General features: G+C 39.9%; 1 protein-coding gene across 6 annotated transcripts in view; it reads right to left on the bottom strand.

The window, feature by feature from the left end:
• Positions 1-21939, bottom strand: part of POLQ (DNA polymerase theta) — a 126946-nt gene that overhangs the window by 74507 nt on the left and 30500 nt on the right. For all 6 annotated transcript variants that reach the window (XM_032150061.2, XM_032150060.2, XM_032150065.2 and 3 more), the window contains 3 exons: positions 17698-17840; positions 15858-16062; positions 15377-15519 (listed from right to left, as the gene is read on the bottom strand). In XM_032150061.2, coding sequence (XP_032005952.1) covers positions 15377-15519; positions 15858-16062; positions 17698-17840 — 491 coding nt within the window. The remainder of the gene's footprint in view (positions 1-15376; positions 15520-15857; positions 16063-17697; positions 17841-21939) is intronic.

The following is a 21939-nucleotide window of genomic DNA, read 5'->3' as shown; positions in this document are numbered from 1 at the left end:
AAAAAAGAAACAAAAAAAATACTAAAGAAAGCTCTTCAGGTTGAAAGAAACTCACCCAAAACCATATTTCAATTCCAAACAAAAAAAGAGAGTCAACAAAGGAAATTATGTGGGTACATATTTTACACTGTTGGTGGGACTGTAAACTAGTTCAACCATTGTGGAAGTCAGTGTGGTGATTCCTCAGGGATCTAGAACTAGAAATACCATTTGACCCAGCCATCCCATTACTGGGTATATACCCAAAGGACTATAAATCATGCTGCTATAAAGACACATGCACACGTATGTTTATTGCGGCACTATTCACAATAGCAAAGACTTGGAACCAACCCAATGTCCAACAACTATAGTAGACTGGATTAAGAAAATGTGGCACATATACACCATGAAATACTATGCAGCCATAAAAAATGATGAGTTCATGTTCTTTGTAGGGACATGGATGAAACTGGAAATCATCATTCTCAGTAAACTATCACAAGGACAAAAAACCAAACACCGCATGTTCTCACTCATAGGTGGGAATTGAACAACGAGAACACATGGACACAGGAAGGGGAACATCACACTCCGGGGACTGTTGTAGGGTGGGGGAGGGGGGAGGGATAGCATTAGGAGATATACCTAATGCTAAATGACGAGTTAATGGGTGCAGTACACCAACATGGCACATGTATACATGTGTAACAAACCTGCACATTGTGCACATGTACCCTAAAACTTAAAGTATAATAATAAAAAAATTTTTAAATATTGAAATCATAAATATCAGATTAAACTCTTACATAAATAAAGTATTTGTAAATGTAAAAAAAAAAGTATCATTACATACTTCTCTTTTCTTCTCCTGACTGATTTAAAAGGCAACTTATAAAACAATATGCATATAATTGTACTATATTGGGTTTGTTTGTTTGTTTGTTTGACACAGGGTCTCACTCAGTTGCCCAGGCTGGACACAATCTCAGCTCACTGCAACCTCTACCTCCCAGGTTCAAGTGATTCTTGTGCCTCAGCCTCCTGAGTAGCTAGAATTACAGGTATGCGCCACCACACCCAGCTCATTTTTGTATATTTAGTAAAGATGGGGCCTCACCATGATAACCAGGCTGGTCTCAAACTCCTGACCTCAAGTGGTCCACCCGCCTCAGCCTACCAAAGTGCTGAGATTACAGGCATGAGCCACTACAACCTGCCAATATGCATGTAATTGTATTGTTGGGCCCATAACATATAAAACTCACAATATATTTGACAGTATCAGCCCACAGGAGGCAGGTAGAAGCAAAGCTGTAATGGACTAAGGAAATGACAAGAGATGGTGTCCCAAATCCATAGAAATAAATGAAGAAAAAACCACAATCATAAATAAGAATGTTAATGAAGAAAACTCTGTAAACATATATTTGCTCTCCTTTCTTCTCTCAGCTTCTCTAAAAACATTAAATTACATAAAATACTAAGTATAACAACGTACTGTTAGGTTTGCAACACATAATGATGTAATAAGTATAACAATGGCACAAAAAAGGAATCAAAATAGAGTTATTTAAGAATACTTCTTTATTTCACTACAATTAAGTTAGTATAAATTTTAAGCTGTACCTGATAATCCCTTGAGTAACCACTAAAAAAAAAAATGGCAAAAAATATAGAGAAAAATGTACAAAATTAAAATGTCATAGTGTTTTGTGCTGCATAATGACATTTTGGTCAATGACAAACTGCATATATGACAGTAGTCCCATAAGATTATAATGGAGCTGAAAAATTAATATTGCCTAGTGACATCATAGTCATCAAACATCTAGCGTGTTGCATTATCTTTTCTATGTTTAGAAATGTCTAGACACACAAATACTTACCATTGTATTACAACTGCCTACAGTATTCAGTAGAGTAACATGCCAAACAAGTTTGTAGCCTAGAAGCAGTAAGGTTATACCATATATCCTAGGTGTGTAGCAGGCTATACCATCTAAATTTGTGTAAGCACACTCTGTAATATTCATACAACAATGAAATTGCCTAAAGATGCAATTCTCAGAATGTATCACTGTCCTTAAGCAATAATAACTATACTAGAAAATAATCCCTTCATTCAAAAACGAGCAGTAAAAGAGGTACAGGGGAACAAATTCCCTGAGAATACCGACTGTAGTTGAAAACTTCAATACCCGACTTTCAACAATGAATAGAACTACTAAGAAAATCAAAACAAAATAGAAGACTAAAATAACACTCTAAGTCAATTAGACCTAAGAGACATCTATAGAACTTCACCAAACCATAGCAAAATGTATAGTTGTCTCTTGTTATCTATGGGGAATTGGTTCCAGGACCTCCTGCAGATAACAAAATCTGTGGATGCTCAAGTCTCTGATATAAAATGATAGTGTCTATGCACCCCGGCCGCCCCGTCTGGGAAGTGAGGAGCGCCTCTGCCCGGCCGCCCCGTCTGGGAAGTGAGGAGCGCCTCTGCCCGGCCGCCCCGTCTGGGAGGTCTACCATGGAGGCCAGACGCAATGTGGGGGCTGGACGTGGTGGCTCACGCCTGTAGTCCCAGCACTCTGGGAGGCTGAGGAGGGTTGATCACTTGAGGCTAGGAGTTCGAGACCAGCCTGGCCAACATGGCAAAACATATGAAAAATATAACAGACAGACCAACCAACCAACCCAGCAACAACAAAACAGGTCTACCCTGGAGTCATACTCTACCTTTTTCTATTTTCCTCCCTTTCTGATCCTTTGTCCCACTTTCTTTTTCTTCCTCTTCCTTCTCCTTCTTCTTTGTCAAATAGAGGATTGAGTTATTATCATTGATCCATACAAAGTCCCTCTCTCATTTATTTTCTTTAATTCCTACCCCCCATTTCTATTCCCCGTCTTCCCATGTGCAACCTTCCTAATATGTTTGATATGCATCTTTTTGTTTGTATGTATTTTTAGAAAATGTTTGTTTTGTGTGCAAAGAAAATTTATCATAAGACTTTGGGAAATAAGTAAAATGTGCCATAACTCATTTTCTACACAACTGAAAAACTAAGTTACTGACAATATTCTCTACCTGGCCTGGAAAAAGAACAATACTCTATCAAACATAATTTCTTTTCCTGACAATCAAAATTAAAATAAACAGAAAACGAAGGAAAAAAAAAAAAAACCTATGCACATCCTGCCATATACAGAGTAATCATCTAGCGTAATTATAATACCTAATACCACATAAATACTATGTAAATAGCTGATATACTGTATTGTCTAGGGAATAATCACAAAATAAACTGTAAGTTCAGTACAGAAAAAACTTTTTTTGAGATGGAGTCTCACTCTGTCACCCAGGCTGGAGTGCAGTGGCGCAATCTCGGCTCACTGCAACCTCTGCCTCCCAGGTTCAAGTGATTCTTCTGCCTCAGCCTCCTGAGTAGCTGGGATTACAGGCGAGTGCCACCACGCCCAGCTAATTTTTGTATTTTGTAATTTTGTATTTTTAGTACAGACAGGGTTTCACCATGTTGGCCAGGCTGATCTCGAATTCCTGACCTCAGATGATCCGCTGAAAGAAAGAATGAAAACAAAATTGAAAAATATTTAGCTGGACTGATCAAGAAATGATGCAGGAAGATTCAAATTACTAAAATCAGGAATGAAAGAGGAACCACCCCCACCATCCTTACATAAATAAAAAGGATTATAAGAGAATATTATGAACAACTAAATGCCAACAAATTAGATAATCAACGTGGACTATTTTCTGGAAATACACAAACTACCAAAACCAACTGAAGAAAAAAATCGAAACTCTGAATAGTTAATAAAAGAAAAAAGATTAAATTCATCATCAAAACACTTACTCCAAAGTAAAGCCCAGGCCCAGGTGGCTTGACTGGTGAAATCTACTAAACATTTAAATAACAATTAATAGCAATCTTTAACAAATTCTTCAAAAAAAACAGAAGAGGAAGAAATGTATCCTAACTCATACTGTGCAGTTAGTATTACTCCAAAACCACACAAAGACACCACGAGAAAACAGAACTATAGGTCAATGTGGGGGGAGCCAAGATGGCCGAATAGGAACAGCTCCGGTCTCCAGCTCCCAGCCCGAGTGACACAGAAGACTGGTGATTTCTGCATTTCTGCTTGAGGTACCGGTTTCATCTCACTAGGGAGTGCCAAACAGTGGGTGCAGGACAGTCGGTGAAGCGCACTGTGCGCGAGCCGAAGCAGGGCGAGGCACTGCCTCACTCGGGAAGCGCAAGGGGTCAGGGAGTTCCCTTTCCTAGTCAAAGAAAAGGGTAACAGACGGCACCTGGAAAATCGGGTCAGTCCCACCCTCATACTGCGTTTTCCCAAACGGGCCTGGAAAACGGCACACTAGGAGATTGTGTCCCGCACCTGGCTCGGAGGGTCCTATGCCCACGGAGTCTCGCTGATTGCTAGCACAGCAGTCTGAGATCAAGCTGCAAGGCGGCAGCGAGGCTGGGGGAGGGGCGCCCGCCATTACCCAGGCTTGCTTAGGTAAACAAAGCAGCCAGGAAGCTCGAACTGGGTGGAGCTCACCACAGCTCAAGGAGGCCTGTCTGCCTCTGTAGGCTCCACCTCTGGGGGCAGGGCACAGACAAACAAAAAGTCAGCAGGAATCTCCAGAGACTTAAATGTCCCTGTCTGACTGACAGCTTTGAAGAGAGTAGTGGTTCTCCCAGCACGCAGCTGGAGATCTGAGAACGGACAGACTGCCTCCTAAAGTGGGTCCCTCACCCCTGAGCAGCCTAACTGGGAGGCACCCCCCCAGAAGGGAAAGACTGACACCTCACTGGGCCAGGTACTCCTCTGAGACAAAACTTCCAGAGGAACTATCAGACAGCTGAATTGGTGGTCTCACGATAATCCGCTGTTCTGCAGCCACTGCTGCTGACACCCAGCCAAACAGGGTCTGGAGTGGACCTCTAGTAAACTCCAACAGACCTGCAGCTGAGGGTCCTGTCTGGTAGAAGGAAAACTAACAAACAGAAAGGACATCCACACCAAAAACCCATCTGTACATCATCATCATCAAAGCCCAAAAGTAGATACAACCGCAAAGATGGGGAAAAAACAGAGCAGAAAAACTGGAAACTCTAAAAAGCAGAGCACCTCTCCTCCTCCAAAGGAACGCAGTTCCTCACCAGCAATGGAACAAAGCTGGATGGAGGATGACTTTGACGAGTTGAGAGAAGAAGGCTTCAGACGATCAAACTACTCTGAGCTACGGGAGGAAATTCAAAACAATAGCAAAGAAGTTAAAAACTTTGAAAAAAAATTAGAAGAATGGATAACTAGAATAACCAATGGAGAGAAGGGCTTAAAGGAGATGGAGGAGCTGAAAGCCAAGTTTCGAGAACTACGTGAAGATTGCAGAAGCCTCAGTAGCAGATGCGATCAACTGGAAGAAAGGGTATCGCAGATGGAAGATGAAATGAATGAAATGAAGCGAGAAGGGAAGTCTAGAGAAAAAAGAATAAAAAGAATTGAACAAAGCCTCCAAGAAATTTGGGACTACGTGAAACGACCAAACCTACGTCTTATTGGTGTACCTGAAAATGACGGGGAGAATGGAACCAAGTTGGAAAACACCCTGCAAGATATTATCCAGGAGAACTTCCCCAATCTAGCAAGGCAGGCCAACATTCAGATTCAGGAAATACAGAGAACGCCACAAAGATACTCCTCGAGAAGAGCAACTCCAAGACACATAATTGTCAGATTCACCAAAGTTGAAATGAAGGAAAAAATGTTAAGGGCAGCCAGAGAGAAAGGTCGGGTTACCCACAAAGGGAAGCCCATCAGGCTAACAGCTGATCTCTCGGCAGAAACTCTACAAGCCAGAAGAGAGTGGGGGCCGATATTCAACATTCTTAAAGAAAAGAATTTTCAACCCAGAATTTCCTATCCAGCCAAACTAAGCTTCATAAGTGAAGGAGAAATAAGATACTCTACAGACAAGCAAACGCTGAGTGATTTTGTCACCACCAGGCCTGCCCTAAAAGAGCTCCTGAAGGAAGCACTAAACATGGAAAGGAACAACTGGTTCCAGCCCCTGCAAAAACATGCCAAATTGTAAAGACCATCGAAGGTCTAGGAAGAAACTGCATCAACTAACGAGCAAAATAACCAACTAACATCATAATGACAAGATCAGATTCACACATAACAATATTAACGTTAAATGTAAATGGGCTAAATGCTCCAATTAAAAGACACAGACTGGCAAACTGGATAAGGAGTCAGGACCCATCAGTGTGCTGTATTCAGGAAACCCATCTCACATGCAGAGACACATATAGACTCAAAATAAAGGGATGGAGGAAGATCTATCAAGCAAATGGAAAACAAAAAAGGCAGGGGTTGCAATCCTAGTCTCTGACAAAATAGACTTTAAACCAACAAAGATCAAAAGAGACAAAGAAGGCCATTACATAATGGTAAAGGGATCAATTCAACAAGAAGAGCTAACTATCCTAAATATATATGCACCCAACACAGGAGCACCCAGATTCATAAAGCAAGTCCTGAGTGACCTACAAAGGGACTTAAACTCCCACACAATAATAATGGGAGATTTTAACACCCCACTGTCAACATTAGACAGATCATCTAGACAGAAAGTTAACAAGGATATCCAGGAATTGAACTCAGCTCTAAACAAAGTGGACCTAATAGACATCTACAGAACTCTCCACCCCAAATCAACAGAATATACATTTTTTTCAGCACCACACCACACCTATTCCAAAATTGACCACATAGTTGGAAGTAAAGCTCTCCTCAGCAAATGTAAAAGAACAGAAATTATAACAAACTGTCTCTCAGACCACAGTGCAATCAAACTAGAACTCAGGATTAAGAAACTCACTCAAAACCGCTCAACTACATGGAAACTGAAAAACCTGCTCCTGAATGACTATTGGGTACATAATGAAATGAAGGCAGAAATAAAGATGTTCTTTGAAGCCAACGAGAACAAAGACAAAACCTACCAGAATCTCTGGGACACATTCAAAGCAGTGTGTAGAGGGAAATTTATAGCACTAAATGCCCACAAGAGAAAACAGGAAAGATCCAAAATTGACACCCTAACATCACAATTAAAAGAACTAGAAAAGCAAGAGCAAACACATTCAAAAGCTAGCAGAAGGCTAGAAATAACTAAAATCAGAGCAGAACTGAAGGAAATAGAGACACAAAAAAGCCTTCAAAAAATTAATGAATCCAGGAGCTGGTTTTTTGAGAAGATCAACAAAATTGATAGACCGCTAGCAAGACTAATAAAGAAGAAAAGAGAGAAGAATCAAATAGATGCAATAAAAAATGAAAAAGGGGATATCACCACCGATCCCACAGAAATACAATCTACCATCAGAGAATACTACAAACACCTCTATGCAAATAAACTAGAAAATCTAGAAGAAATGGATAAATTCCTCAACAAATACACCCTCCCAAGACTAAATCAGGAAGAAGTCGAATCTCTGAATAGACCGATAACAGGTTCTGAAATTGTGGCAATAATCAATAGCTTACCAACCAAAAAGAGTCCAGGACCTGATGGATTCACAGCTGAATTCTACCAGAGATACAAGGAGGAACTGGTACCATTCCTTCTGAAACTATTCCAATCGATAGAAAAAGAGGGAATCCTCCCTAACACATTTTATGAAGCCAGCATCATCCTGATACCAAAGCCAGGCAGAGACACAATCAAAAAAGAGAATTTTAGACCAATATCCTTGATGAACATTGATGCAAAAATCCTCAATAAAATACTGGCAAACCGAATCCAGCAGCACATCAAAAAGCTTATACACCATGATCAAGTGGGCTTCATCCCTGGGATGCAAGGCTGGTTCAACATACACAAATCAATAAATGTAATCCAGCATATAAACAGAACCAAAGACAAAAACCACATGATTATCTCAATAGATGCAGAAAAGGCTTTTGACAAAATTCAACAACCCTTCATGCTAAAAACTCTCAATAAATTAGGTATTGATGGGACGTATCTCAAAATAATAAGAGCTATATACCACAAACCCACAGCCAATATCATACTGAATGGGCAAAAACTGGAAGCATTCCCTCTGAAAACTGGCACAAGACAGGGATGCCCTCTCTCACCGCTCCTATTCAAAATAGTGCTGGAAGTTCTGGCCAGAGCAATCAGGCAGGAGAAGGAAATAAAGGGTATTCAATTAGGAAAAGAGGAAGTCAAACTGTCCCTGTTTGCAGATGACATGATTGTATATCTAGAAAATCCCATTGTCTCAGCCCAAAATCTCCTTAAGCTGATTAGCAACTTCAGCAAAGTCTCAGGATACAAAATCAATGTACAAAAATCACAAGCATTCTTGTACACCAATCACAGACAAACAGAGAGCCAAATCATGAGTGAACTCCCATTCACAATTGCTTCAAAGAGAATAAAATACCTAGGAATCCAACTTACAAGGGATGTGAAGGACCTCTTCAAGGAGAACTACAAACCACTGCTCAATGAAATCAAAGAGGATACAAACAAATGGAAGAACATTCCATGCTCATGGGTTGGAAGAATCAATATGGTGAAAATGGCCATACTGCCCAAAGTAATTTATAGATTCAATGCCATCCCCATCAAGCTACCAATGACTTTCTTCACAGAATTGGAAAAAACTACTTTAAAGTTCATATGGAACCAAAAAAGAGCCCGCATCGCCAAGTCAATCCTAAGCCAAAAGAACAAAGCTGGAGGCATCACGCTACCTGACTTCAAACTATACTACAAGGCTACAGTAACCAAAACAGCATGGTACTGGTACCACAACAGAGATATAGATCAATGGAACAGAACAGAGCCCTCAGAAATGATGCCGCATATCTACAACTATTTGATCTTTGACAAACCTGACAAAAACAAGAAATGGGGAAAGGATCCCCTATTTAATAAATGGTGCTGGGAAAACTGGCTAGCCATATGTAGAAAGCTGAAACTGGATCCCTTCCTTACACCTTATACAAAAATTAATTCAAGATGGATTAAAGACTTAAATGTTAGACCTAAAACCATTAAAATCCTACAAGAAAACCTAGGCAATACCATTCAGGACATAGGCGTGGGCAAGGACTTCATGTCTAAAACACCAAAAGCAATGGCAACAAAAGCCAAAATTGACAAATGGGATCTCATTAAACTAAAGAGCTTCTGCACAGCAAAAGAAACTACCATCAGAGTGAACAGGCAACCTACAGAATGGGAGAAAATTTTTGCAACCTACTCATCTGACAAAGGGCTAATATCCAGAATCTACAATGAACTCAAACAAATTGACAAGAAAAAAACAAACAACCCCATCAAAAAGTGGGCAAAGGACATGAACAGACACTTTTCAAAAGAAGACATTTATGCAGCCAGAAAACACATGAAGAAATGCTCATCATCACTGGCCATCAGAGAAATGCAAATCAAAACCACAGTGAGATACCATCTCACACCAGTTAGAATGGCCATCATTAAAAAATCAGGAAACAACAGGTGCTGGAGAGGATGTGGAGAAATAGGAACACTTTTACACTGTTGGTGGGACTGTAAACTAGTTCAACCATTGTGGAAGTCAGTGTGGCGATTCCTCAGGGATCTCGAACTAGAAATACCATTTGACCCAGCCATCCCATTACTGGGTATATACCCAAAGGACTATAAATCATGCTGCTATAAAGACACATGCACACGTATGTTTATTGCGGCACTATTCACAATAGCAAAGAGTTGGAACCAACCCAAATGTCCAACAACGATAGACTGGATTAAGAAAATGTGGCACATATACACCATGGAATACTATGCAGCCATAAAAAATGATGAGTTCGTGTCCTTTGTAGGGACATGGATGAAACTGGAAAACATCATTCTCAGTAAACTATCGCAAGGACAAAAAACCAAACACCGCATGTTCTCACTCATAGGTGGGAATTGAACAATGAGAACTCATGGACACAGGAAGGGGAACATCACATTCCGGGTACTGTTGTGGGGTGGGGGGTGGAGGGGGCGGGGACAGCATTAGGAGATATGCCTAATGCTAAATGACGAGCTAATGGGTGCAGGAAATCAACATGGCACATGGATACATATGTAACAAACCTGTACATTGTGCACAGGTACCCTAAAACCTAAAGTATAATAAAAAAAAAAAAATGTAAAACAATAAAAAAAAAAAAAAAAACTATAGGTCAATGTATCTTATGACAAAAATGCTAGCAAACCAAATAAAACACTAGCAATAAAATACTAGCAAACCAAATCCAGCAACATAAAAAGGATTATACAACCTAACCAAGTCAGATACTCCCTTTTGGAATGGAAGTATTTATCCAATGCCTGTAGCCCCGTTGCATCTTGGGAGTAACTAACTTAGTTTTTTTATTTCACAGGCTCATCGGTGGAAAGCACTAGCCTTCTCTCAGATGAGACTTTGGACTTTTGAGTTAATGATGCAATGAGTTAAGACTTCGGGGGACTGTTGGGAAGGGATGATTGTATTTTGGAATGTAAGAAGGTCATGAGATTTAGGGGCCCAAGTGTAGATTTATATAGTATAGTTATGTGTCCCCACCGAATTTCATGTTGAAATGTAATCTCCAATGCTGGAGATAGCGCCTGGTGGCAGGTGATTGGATCATGAAGACCGTTTGTTATGGTTTAACACCACCCCCCTTGGTGCTGTCGTTGCAATAGTGAGTTTTCGTGAGATCTGGTTGTTTAAAAGTGAGTGGCACCTCCCGCCTCTCTCTCACACTGTTCCTCTTGCTCTGGCCGTATAAGATGTGCCTGCTTCCCCTTCACTTTCTGTCATGATTGGAAGCTTTCTGAGGCCTCCCCAGAAGCAGAAGCCACTGTGCTTCCTGTACAGCCTGCAGAATCATGAGCCAATTAAACCTCTTTTCCTTATAAATATCCCAGTCTCCATAATTTCTTTATAGCAATGTGAGAATAGACTAATACAGTAAGCCAAAAAGAATAGCTATGAACACTGAAAAAGCAGAGCAATGAAGGGAAACTTGCCCCACCAGAAAGTTTTTTTTTTTTTTTTTTTATTATTGTACTTGTTTTAATTAAAACAGAGGCACTGGCACAAAAATCAGTCAAACTGGTCTTTTGTCAGACTAACAAGTGAAACAGGAATATACACAACGACAAATGGAATTAGAAATGTGCCCAAATACAAATGGAAATACAGAAGATAAAAGTTGCCATCTTGAGTCATTGTGTAAATGAATTTTTTAATAAATGATGCTGAGATTACAGATAGCCATTATGAAAAAAACATGAAACTGAAGAACCATGTACTAGAATACACTCCAAATGAAGCAGAGCTCAAAATAGGGGCAGGCCAGGCACAGTGGCTCATGCCTGTAATCCCAGCACTTTGGGAGGCCAAGGCAGGTGGATCACCTGAGGTTGGAAGTTCAAGACCAGCCTGACCAACATGGAGAAACCCCATCTCTACTAAAAAAAAAAAAAAAAAAAAAAAAAATACAAAATTAGCCAGGCGTGATGGCGCATGTCTGTAATCCCAGCTACTCAGGAGGCTGAGGCAGGAGAATCGCTTGAACCCAGGAGGCGGAGGTTGCAGTGAGCCGAGATTGCACCATTGCACTCCAGCCTGGGCGACGAGAGCGACACTCCATCTAAAAAAAAAAAAAAAAAAAAAAAAAAAATAGGGGGATCACAACTATACAATTACTTGAAGAAAATGTGGGTGAAGTCCTTAATAATCTCAGAGCAAAAAAAATTTCTCACTAATTCAAAAGTTCATAAATTCAACTACTAGACAAAACATACAATAAGCAAAGTCAAAAGACAAGTGAAAAACCAATAGGAAAATCCTTCTACTTATACCACAAAGCACCAATCTCCCTAATATATAAAAAAACCTTTAAAACTAAAAACAAAACAAAACAAAAACAAAAATAAAAAAACACACACACAACAGAACAATGAGCAAAAGACATGGACAATTCACTGGGGAGGGAGGTGGGGAGCCCTGTACCCATTAGCAATCACTCCCCATTTTCATCCAACCTCCTCACATTCCCCCAGCCCTGGGTAACTACTAATGCACTAAATGTACTTTTTGTTTCTACAGACTGCCATTCTGGACATTTTATATAAATGGGGAAAATGTTCAAATTTACTCATAATGTAAAAAAATGTAAACTAAAACTACACTCAAAAATACAAAAGTTTGACCATATACTCTCTACTTGTGAAGCTGTGAAAAAACAACTATTCTAATATATCACTGGTAAAACAGGAAAATGATACAAACTCTACAAAGGTCAACTTTGCAAAACCACTTATGGTTTTACATTTCACTTCCGGGAGTCTTTCCTAAAGATACACCTCCATAAAAATTAAACACTGTGTGTACCACGTTATTTACTGCAGCATAATTTGCCACAACAAAATATTGAAAATGATCCAAATGTCCATCAATAGGGAACTGATAGAATAAACAATGGTACATCCACCTACACAACAGAATTATAGAGTTACAAAAAAGAATAAAAAATGAATTGATATGAAGTGATTTGCAAGATACACTGCTAAGAAAAAAAAGGTATAATGTATACAGCATGCTACCCTCTGTATAAAAAAGGTGAAGGATATGTATGTCTGATAATTTCTGTAAAATTAAAAAAGAGAAGAGATACATTAAAAATGAATGAAAACAGTCATCTATGAAAGGTGGGTGGAAAAGGCATGGAAGGGATGGATATAGTAGTCAGACTTCTCTGACTATTCCTGTTTATATAGTTCTGACTTTTGAATCACAGACATGTTTTATATATTCAAAATACAAAATAGTACATGCAAACACTAAATGTTTTGTCTAACTTAAAACATAAATGTATTTTAATTGCCAATGCTTTGAGCTAGGGGTCAAGGCCTTTTGAGCATGAGTCTGTTGATTAGAATTTACCATAGCTTTCTTAAACCATAACCACAATACATTGTCTAAGAAATCCAGTTTCTGTTTTGTAATGTGAAGTTAGATATTAAAGATAATCGTTGGCCGGGTGCGATGGCTCACACCTGTAATCCCAGCATTTTGGGAGGCCGAGGAGGGTGGATCACTTGAGGTCAGGACTTCAAGACCAGCCTGGCCAACATGGTAAAACCCTGTCTCTACTAAAAATACAAAAATTAGCCAGGTGTGGTTGCATGCACCTGTAGTCCCAGCTACTCAGGAGGCTAAGTCACAAGAATTGTTTGAACCTGGGAGGCAGAGGTTGCAATGAGCCAAGACTGTGCCACTGCACTCCAGCCTGGGCAACAGAGTGAGACTCTACTCGAAAAAATAAATAAATAAAAATTAAAAGCCGGGCGCGGTGGCTCACGCTTGTAATCCCAGCACTTTGGGAGGCCGAGGCGGGCCGAGACCACAGTGAAACCGTCTCTACCAAAATACAAAAATTAGCCGGGGTGGTGGGGGCCTGTAGTCCAGTATCGAGAGGTGAGGCAAAAAAAAAAAAATTAAAGATAATTGTAAAATAAACTTTGAGCAGTGTCCTTTTCGTTTCTTCCCTGTCTAAATTCCTGTAACTTTTTCTCAGAGCTTTCAGTTATCTCACTTATATTTTTTTGTTTGTTTTTAAGAGACGAGGTCTCTTGCTGTCACCAAGGCTGGAGCATGGTGGCACGATCATAGCTCACTATAACCTAGAACTCCTGGGCTCAAGTAATTATTCTGTCTCAGCCTTCCAAGTAGCTGGGATTACCGGCATGCACCACCACACACAACTAATAATTTTTTTTTTTTTTTGGTAGCGACAGATTCTTGCTCTGTTGCCCATGCTGGTCTCAAATTTCTGGCCTTAGGTGATCCTTCTGCCTCAGCCTAATTTTCTCAGAAGCAAATTGACATGAAGAAGTTTGGGAACACAACTAATTCTTGAAGGGCATACAACTCGAATGGTGAGAGAAGTACACAAGACCACTAACCACAAGCATTCAGCATACTAACACTGCCAACAGTCTTCATGTTTTAGAGAGGGAACAGGAGTAGGAGTAGTTAGGTAATTTGGCAAATGACTTACATAATGTTTATGGGAGAATTTACTAGAAATAATAGATGTTATTAAATATTTATTCAGATACCAAACATTCATCAAAGACTATCAGCCCTGAGGTGGGTATTATTATCTCCATTTTACAAATGAGGAAATGGAATCTTAAGAGAGGTTAAGTACTTACCCAAGGTTGTACGATTACTAAGTGATGAGGCCAAAAGTTGAACTAAGGCAGTCTGACCATAGAGCCCACAATCTTAGCCACTGTATAATAAATGAGACTTATTTTTAAGGCCATGATAAATGACCGGTGAAACCTGCTTTGAGATTCCTCCCAGTCACATTCTTGGGCACAGACCTTTGAGCCTATTATCACCCATGTATTATGTGAGTTTGTAATAAAAGAAAATTGTCACTGTCTAGACATTTCCCATCTGCTCACTACATAGTGTTTTTTTATTGAAACACATTTCCTGATAAGCCCCCTTCATTCTAATGAGAATTTCAATTTTACTCACCTCCCCTTATCACTCGCTTACCAAAATGCATGCATCTGCTCTTAACTGACAAAATTAATTATTTCTGATCAGGTTCTTGCCAGAGAATATGACCTCAAACACTACCCAATTCTTATTAATATCTTTGTTATACAAAATAATATTCACAGAGCATTGTCTAATGTAAACAAACTTTTAAAATTCCTTATTGCATTTATTATAGAGATTTTTATCAACAATGTTAAGTTCCAAAGTATCCTTTTAGGACTAAATTTCTCTTAGGCAGGGAAATGCAATGTTTTTCCTAAACTTGTTTTGTTTTTTATCTTATGAATATTAACACTAATCAAGCTTTCCTCTTTCTTTTGGTTGCTAGAAAACCCAGAATCAAAGTTGACAACAGCATTGGACATGACTTAATGGCATGCATGTTTGTGTATTGACCTTTGCTTGAGTTTTACATCATCATCTTATCTTTAATTTTCTGATATCCCATTTTCCTTTGCTGTTCTTTTATACATTGTAAAAATATATATTTTTTAATAAAACAACTCAAATCTTTTTTGAAAGGAGGTTGGAGAAAATAAATTTAAAGGTAACTAGAACATTTAGATTATTACTTTAAAACAATTCTCTTCTTACCTCTTCTCTATTCCCACCAGTACTAACCTAGGCATGGAAAACAGATGAGTTGTTCTGTTAGGGTATCTTTGATGTTCAGGATTATATATCTATTTTTTTCTCCCTATTTTCACAAACATAGTCGTTAAAACAGAACTTACCAGATAGAGAATATGAAGATCATTCTCTAAAACAAAGCCCTTCATTGCTCTTTGCAGGTCAGCAAAAATATCTAAAGTATCGGCTGGAGAAAGTGAAGAAGAAAGAGTAGCCGAACCAAGATGTGTTGGATGATACACCTTTCCTGGTTTAGGGTTAGGGTGAGGAACAACAGAGGAACAAACATTCAAAATAAAATAAAACAAAATACTATCTTTCTGTATTCCATGCTAACCCTCCCGGCTGATAAATTTTACAAATAGTACCTTATCCAGTGCATGAAAATGTATGAGCAGGCTCTATAATAATGGTCTGAAGTTGCTAAATACAATACTGATTTACTAAAAATGAGTTGATACGCTGCTCAAAAAAATCAAGTTCCTTTTATACTACATGAAAAGACAATTTCCATTCACTGAGCAGTCATACACTTTCACTAAAGATGAAAAAGTGAGTAAATTGCAACTGAGAAGTCACACTTACCTTCTGGTCCATCACTGGCTTCTGTACTCTGGATGAATTCATTTTCTAGTAGCCACATCACACAGGCCTCAATTGCTCCAAGCTGAACAGACTCTTGATTTCTCTGAATTCCTTGCTTCCCTTCTTTCATACTTGCAGCCAAAAATGTGCAGGCAGCGTAAGTATGCATATCTTGTGATGTACTTGCCACTCCACTAACTATTATCTGAAAGAAGATATTTGAAAATTTCTGTAGCTTTTTAAGAAAACATGCAAGCCGCCAGGCGCGGTGGCTCACGCCTGTAATCCCAGCACTTTGGGAGTCCGAGGTGGGCGGATCACGAGGTCTGGAGATGGAGACCATCCTGGTTAACATGGTGAAACCCCGTCTCTACTAAAAATATAAAAAATTAGCTGGGCTGGTGGCAGGCGCCTATAGTCCCACCTACTTGGGAGGCTGAGGCAGGAGAATGGCATGAACCCAAGAGGCAGAGCTTGTGGTGAGCCGAGATCAGCCACTGCACTCCAGCCTGGGCGACAGAGCGAGACTCCATCTCAAAAAAAAAAAAAAAAATTAAAAAAATAAATAAAACATGCAAGCCCTCTGAATATAAAATAAAGAAAGCTATTTCATTCTCATTTTTTAAAATGTTCTTAGAATCTTAATGTAGAGATTCTTTATTAACTTTCCCATCACAACTCACTGTAACTGTTGATAGCACCTAATGACAACAGAAAAGTTCTCCTTAAAGTAAATAAAATATTTTCTTAAAAAGAAAAATAAGTGGGCCAGGCATGGTGGCTCACGCCTGTAATCCCAGCACTTTGGGAGGCCGAGGCGGGCAGATCACGAAGTCAGGAGATCAAGACCATCCTGGCCAACACGGTGAAACTCCATCTCTACTGAAAATACAAAAATTAACTGGGTGAGCCAGGCGCAGTGGCTCACGCCTGTAATCCCAGCACTTTGGGAGGCCGAGGCGGGCGGATCACAAGGTCAAGAGATCAAGACCTTCCTGGCTAACACGGTGAAACCCCGTCTCTACTGAAAATACAAAAGTTAGCCAGGCGTGGTGGCAGGCACCTGTAGTCCCAGCTACTGGGGAGGCTGAGGCAGGAGAATGGTGTGAACCCAGGAGGCGGAGTTTGCAGTGAGGAGAGATCGCACCACTGCACTCCAGCCTGGGCGACAGAGGGAGACTCCATCTCAAAAAAAAAAAAAAAATTAACTGGGTGTGGTGGCAGGCACCTGTAGTCCCAGCTACTCAGGAGGCTGAGGCACAAGAATTCCTTGAACCCAGGAGCCAGAGGTTGCAGTGAGCTGAGATCGCACCACTGCACTCTAGCCTGGCAACAGAGCCAGACTTCATCTAAAAAAAAAAAAAAGAAATGAATCATTAAATTCATCTGAAATTTTGGATAACACAGCAAGACTCCATCTCAAAAAAAAAAAAAAAAAAACATAAAGCACCAGGCACAGTGGCTAACACCTGTAATCCCAGCACTTTGGGAGGCCAAGGCAGGCAGATCACCTGAAGGCTGGTTCAAGACCAGCCTGGTCAACAAGGTGAAATCCCATCTCTATTAAAAGTAGAAAAATTAGCCAGGGATGGTGGTGTGTGCCTGTAATCCCAGCTACTCAGGAGGCTGGGGCAGGAGAATTGCTTGAACTCGGGAGGCGGAGATTGCAGTGAGCTGAGATCATGCCGTTGTACTCTGGCCTGGGTGACAGAGTAAGACTCTGTCTCAAAAATAAATTAAAAAAATAAATAAATAAAGCTAAGATTTTAATATACTAATATTTTACCACTTTAATTTAGGCATAAAAGAGCAAATGGTAATTTAGCAAACTCTCTCTTACCTCCAGAATAGCTCGTATCATGCTGGCAGTTACTTCTTCTCCTTCTCGTCTTTGCAGACAGCTGCGAACAGGCTTTAGAGAACCCTGAAGGAGAGCTATGCCTTTTGATTTCTCAGAGTTCTTACAAATTAAGATACTCTCGCCTATAACCAAAAGATATGCATTTGCAAAATCCCAATATAGTTCCATAAGATATCTGCTAAAGAGATTTTAAGTTGCTCTACTTTGCTTAAAAGGAGACAAGAGATGATAGTGGTTGTTATGGTAATAAAATTATGGCTATTTTTTGAACTTTGGACAGAAGGGGATCAGAATATGCTACTCCAAAATATGCCACTTTGGCATAAGGATTATTTTTAGCTGAAAGCCATTGGGAAGCAGCAAACACAGAAAGAACTCTTTGTCCTCTCCCTATCTGCCTAAAAGCAAGAATAAATTTTTCCCTTTGTGATGATGTTTTCCCTTCCCTCTCCCATACAGGACAACAACCCTTATCACTGGAGACAGGCCAGCACTGAGATGGGTCTGCACAAACAAACTCTACCTACTAAAATAACTTCTATCTTCCATTAGTTTCCCCCATATATTTACCTTCTCACAATTTGTTGCCCCTAGAAGCCCAGATACCTTTTCCTTTTTCTTGTCACTTCACAATTTACTGCCCATTGTTAAAATGTTATATAAGACCCCAGGTTAAACAGTTTCTCAGGTCTTCAATCCTTTCCTATAAAGGCTTCCATGTACATAAAAATTAAAATATTAGCATCAAATAAAGTTTATATGCCTTTTCTCCTGTTAATCTCTCAATTTAATTAGCAGGTCCCAACTGCAGAACCTAAGAAAGTAGAGGAAAAGTCTTTTTCTTCCCCTACAGGATTAACCATTATTATTGAATAATGAAGTAATTAATAGAGGTACTTTCAAACTTATAAAGTAAAATACAAATGTAAATTGTTACCAGTTATATGATAAAATAAATTCAAAAATACTTGTAGATACCCAAAATTTATATTACAACATTTACTAATCTAAATACTTTATTGTGACAACAAAATGAACAAAAATACATGAAAGCACTTATATGTTAAAGCCATATACAACTATACGATTTGAACAAACTATTATTGCAACCATTATGACTAGAGAGAATCATAATTTTTCTTCAAAAATGAATCCAATACTGTGGGAAAGAAAACAGGTAAGAGGTTCAAAAAGACAAATGAAGAATACTTTTTTTTTTTTTTTTAATAAAACTGGCACAGTGCTGGAATATCCTTACCACCCCAGGCAAAGAGAAAGTACAGATTATCCTTCCCAACTGCCAAACTGAGAATCAAGATAGGATAAAGTAAAAGGATTATAAACTTGATGATCAATGGCTATTTATCCCAGAAATGATTATAAAGATAGGCACCATTAAAAAAGCAAAACAGCCGGGCGAGGTGGCTCACACCTGTAATCCCAGCACTTTGGGAGGCCGAGGAGGGTGGATCACGAGGCCAAGAGATGGAGACCAGCCTGGCCAACATGGTGAAACCCTGCCTCTACTAAAAATACAAAAATTAGCTGGGCATGGTGGCACGCACCTACAGTCCCAGCTACGCAGGAGGCTGAGGCACAAGAATCGCTTGAACCCAGGAGGCAGAGGTTGCAGTGAGCCGAGATTGCACCACTGCACTCCAGCCTGGGCAACAAGAGCAAAATTTCATGTATTAAAAAAAAAAAACAACAACAATAACCAAAAAAAAACCCCCAAAACTTGAGGTTTCAGAATAAGTCTGAAACTTATGCATGGACCACAAAACTACATAAAAATTGCAAGATATAGTAAGAGAAACTATCTCACTTTGACCTCATCACCCCTTCCACTCCCCTAAGTCAGCATAGTACCACACAGAAAGGAATCCCCAGGGCTCATGGCTTCTACAGTGGGAAAAGAGAACCAGAAAACATAGAGCTTCCCTAGCATTCGAAGAGGCTTCCCAAGAAGCCAACTCCAGTCTCACCTCACAGAGAACACTCTGGGTAACAGCACAGCTAGATCACCTGGGGTCAGGCAGAAACAAAGCAAGGAGGCAACCAAAGAGCTTACGGCAACCAGCATGCAGATCTTGGTGGTAGCTCTGTGTACCTGCCAGTGGTGGTGCCCAATCAGAGGTACCAGCTAACAGCTAAACAGTGTAGCCCAGGACAAAGCCAAACTGATCACCTCTAGAAGTGGTAGGAAATTCTACCTGGCTTGAATCTTTAGTGGCCAGCTTCCAGGCCCAGCGTTAAAGCTCATGAGGACCCTGCCCAGGAAAGGAGATGACCATCACAGTGCATTTTGGAAAGGAGCAGGGGCTAGTTCTACCAAACCTGGGATTTTAAACAGTGCTCAAGCTCAGCCTCAAGGACCTGCCCCAGGTGGAAGATGCCTATCATACTGTATTTTTGCAAAGTGCAGGGACTAGTTCTGCCAAGGGTGGAAGTTTAAACAGCTCTCAGTTCAGTTTCAAAACCCACTCCAAGTCCCCACCTAAACAGGGAGGCAAACCTCAGATGTGCATTTATTTTATTTTATTTTTAGAGGCGGGATCTCTGTCACTCATATTGGAGTGCAGTGGCATGATCATAACTCAATGAAGCCTGAAACTCCTGGGCTCAAGCCATCTTCCCATCTCAGCCTTCCAAGTCACTGGGATTACAGGCATGAGCCACCATGCTCAATCATGCATTTCCACTGAGCATAGCAGCTGGCCCACTGGTCCAGAATAGCAACTCCACCTAACCTTGGGGTCCAGCCTGCAACACTGTCCAAGTACAGATCTCAAATAGGGGTACCATCTGGCCAAGGAATACACTCTGGGGCCCAGTCGAGAGGTGACTGCAGTGCCAAACCAGCAACTCTGCCTGACTGCAGAGCTCAGCTTGTGGGTTCACCTGATAGCAGAGCCCAGCCAGCAGTCCCACCCAAACTCAGAGCAAAGGCAGCAGCCCAATTATCTACAGAATCCAAAGCAAGCTTTGCCTGCTCAGGGCTGCTGCCAGTTGGCCTATTCAGAATCAAAGGCTAGACAAGTGAAGTTCTATCCCTGCCAAAGAACACCTATAAAACCCAAAGAGGTAGCTGTCTCCTCAAATGTGCTGATACCAACACAAGAACACAGATTACAAAGAACCAGGAAGCCAAGATACCTTCAAAAGAAACTAACAAAGCTCCAACAATGAACCCTAAAGAAATGAAGATCTGTGAAATGAGAAAGAATCCAGAATAATTCTCCTAAAAAAGTCCAATGAACTACAAGGATATATGGATAAAAAATTAAATAAAATTTGGAAAAAATATACAAACAAAACAAGAAGTTTGACAAAGAAATAGAAACAATAAAAAAGAAAGAGATCTTAGAGATGAAGAATACAATGACTGAACTGAAAAATGCAATCAAAGCTTTAGTAGCAGGCTCAATCAAGCAGAAGAGACATTAGGGAGTGGGAGGGATGAGAAGATGGTCAAAGAGTAAATGTTTCAGTTAGACAGGAAGAATAAATGATAAGTATTTGGGGGTGATATGTTAACTGGCTTAATTCCATCATTTTGCATTGTATACAGATAGCATCACTCTGTGCCTCAAAAATATATACAATTATAATTTGTCAATATCCAATTTTTAAAAATCACATGAATATAACACCTGGCTCTTGCAATGGCTACAAAACAGCCCAGCTTAAGAAAGAAAACACACACATATAAATTACCTAGAAAATGAATCAACTAGCATTAGCAGCAAGATAAACAAGCCACTTTGGGCTGTTTAAAGGTCTTTCAGGGCTTTGATTCTTCAACAAAACGAACTGCCCTTTTCCTGAATGGGCAAGGTTTATAAAATGTCCAAATGATCATCAGTATATATGTACAGGTTCCTGCAACCACCTGTCTGGGGAGGACTCATCCACATCACAAGAGGGAAGTTGAAATTATTTAAAATCAAATAATTTATTACTGACTGCTGAACTTGCAAATTGCTATTTTGGCACAAAGCACCATCATCCTATACTGGAAGCTTCTAAGTAGTCTATGGAAAGACTGAAGTGTCATCTAAATAAAACACCATGTACTGTCCAGGAATATAAAATGCACAGAATTTCCAATGATGCTACACGATACAAAAAGCATGACCAAGTATTTAAGTCTCCATAGTGAATATAAAACACTATATTCCTACATTCTTCATTAGCCTGAAGTTATGAGCAAGTCATATG

This window comes from Hylobates moloch, unplaced genomic scaffold (genome assembly GCF_009828535.3).
Source record: "Hylobates moloch isolate HMO894 unplaced genomic scaffold, HMol_V3 SCAFFOLD_4, whole genome shotgun sequence".
NCBI classification, from domain to species: Eukaryota; Metazoa; Chordata; class Mammalia; order Primates; family Hylobatidae; genus Hylobates; species Hylobates moloch.
The sequence above is the reverse complement of the archived record's forward strand: the minus strand, read 5'-3'. Positions and strand labels throughout refer to the sequence as shown.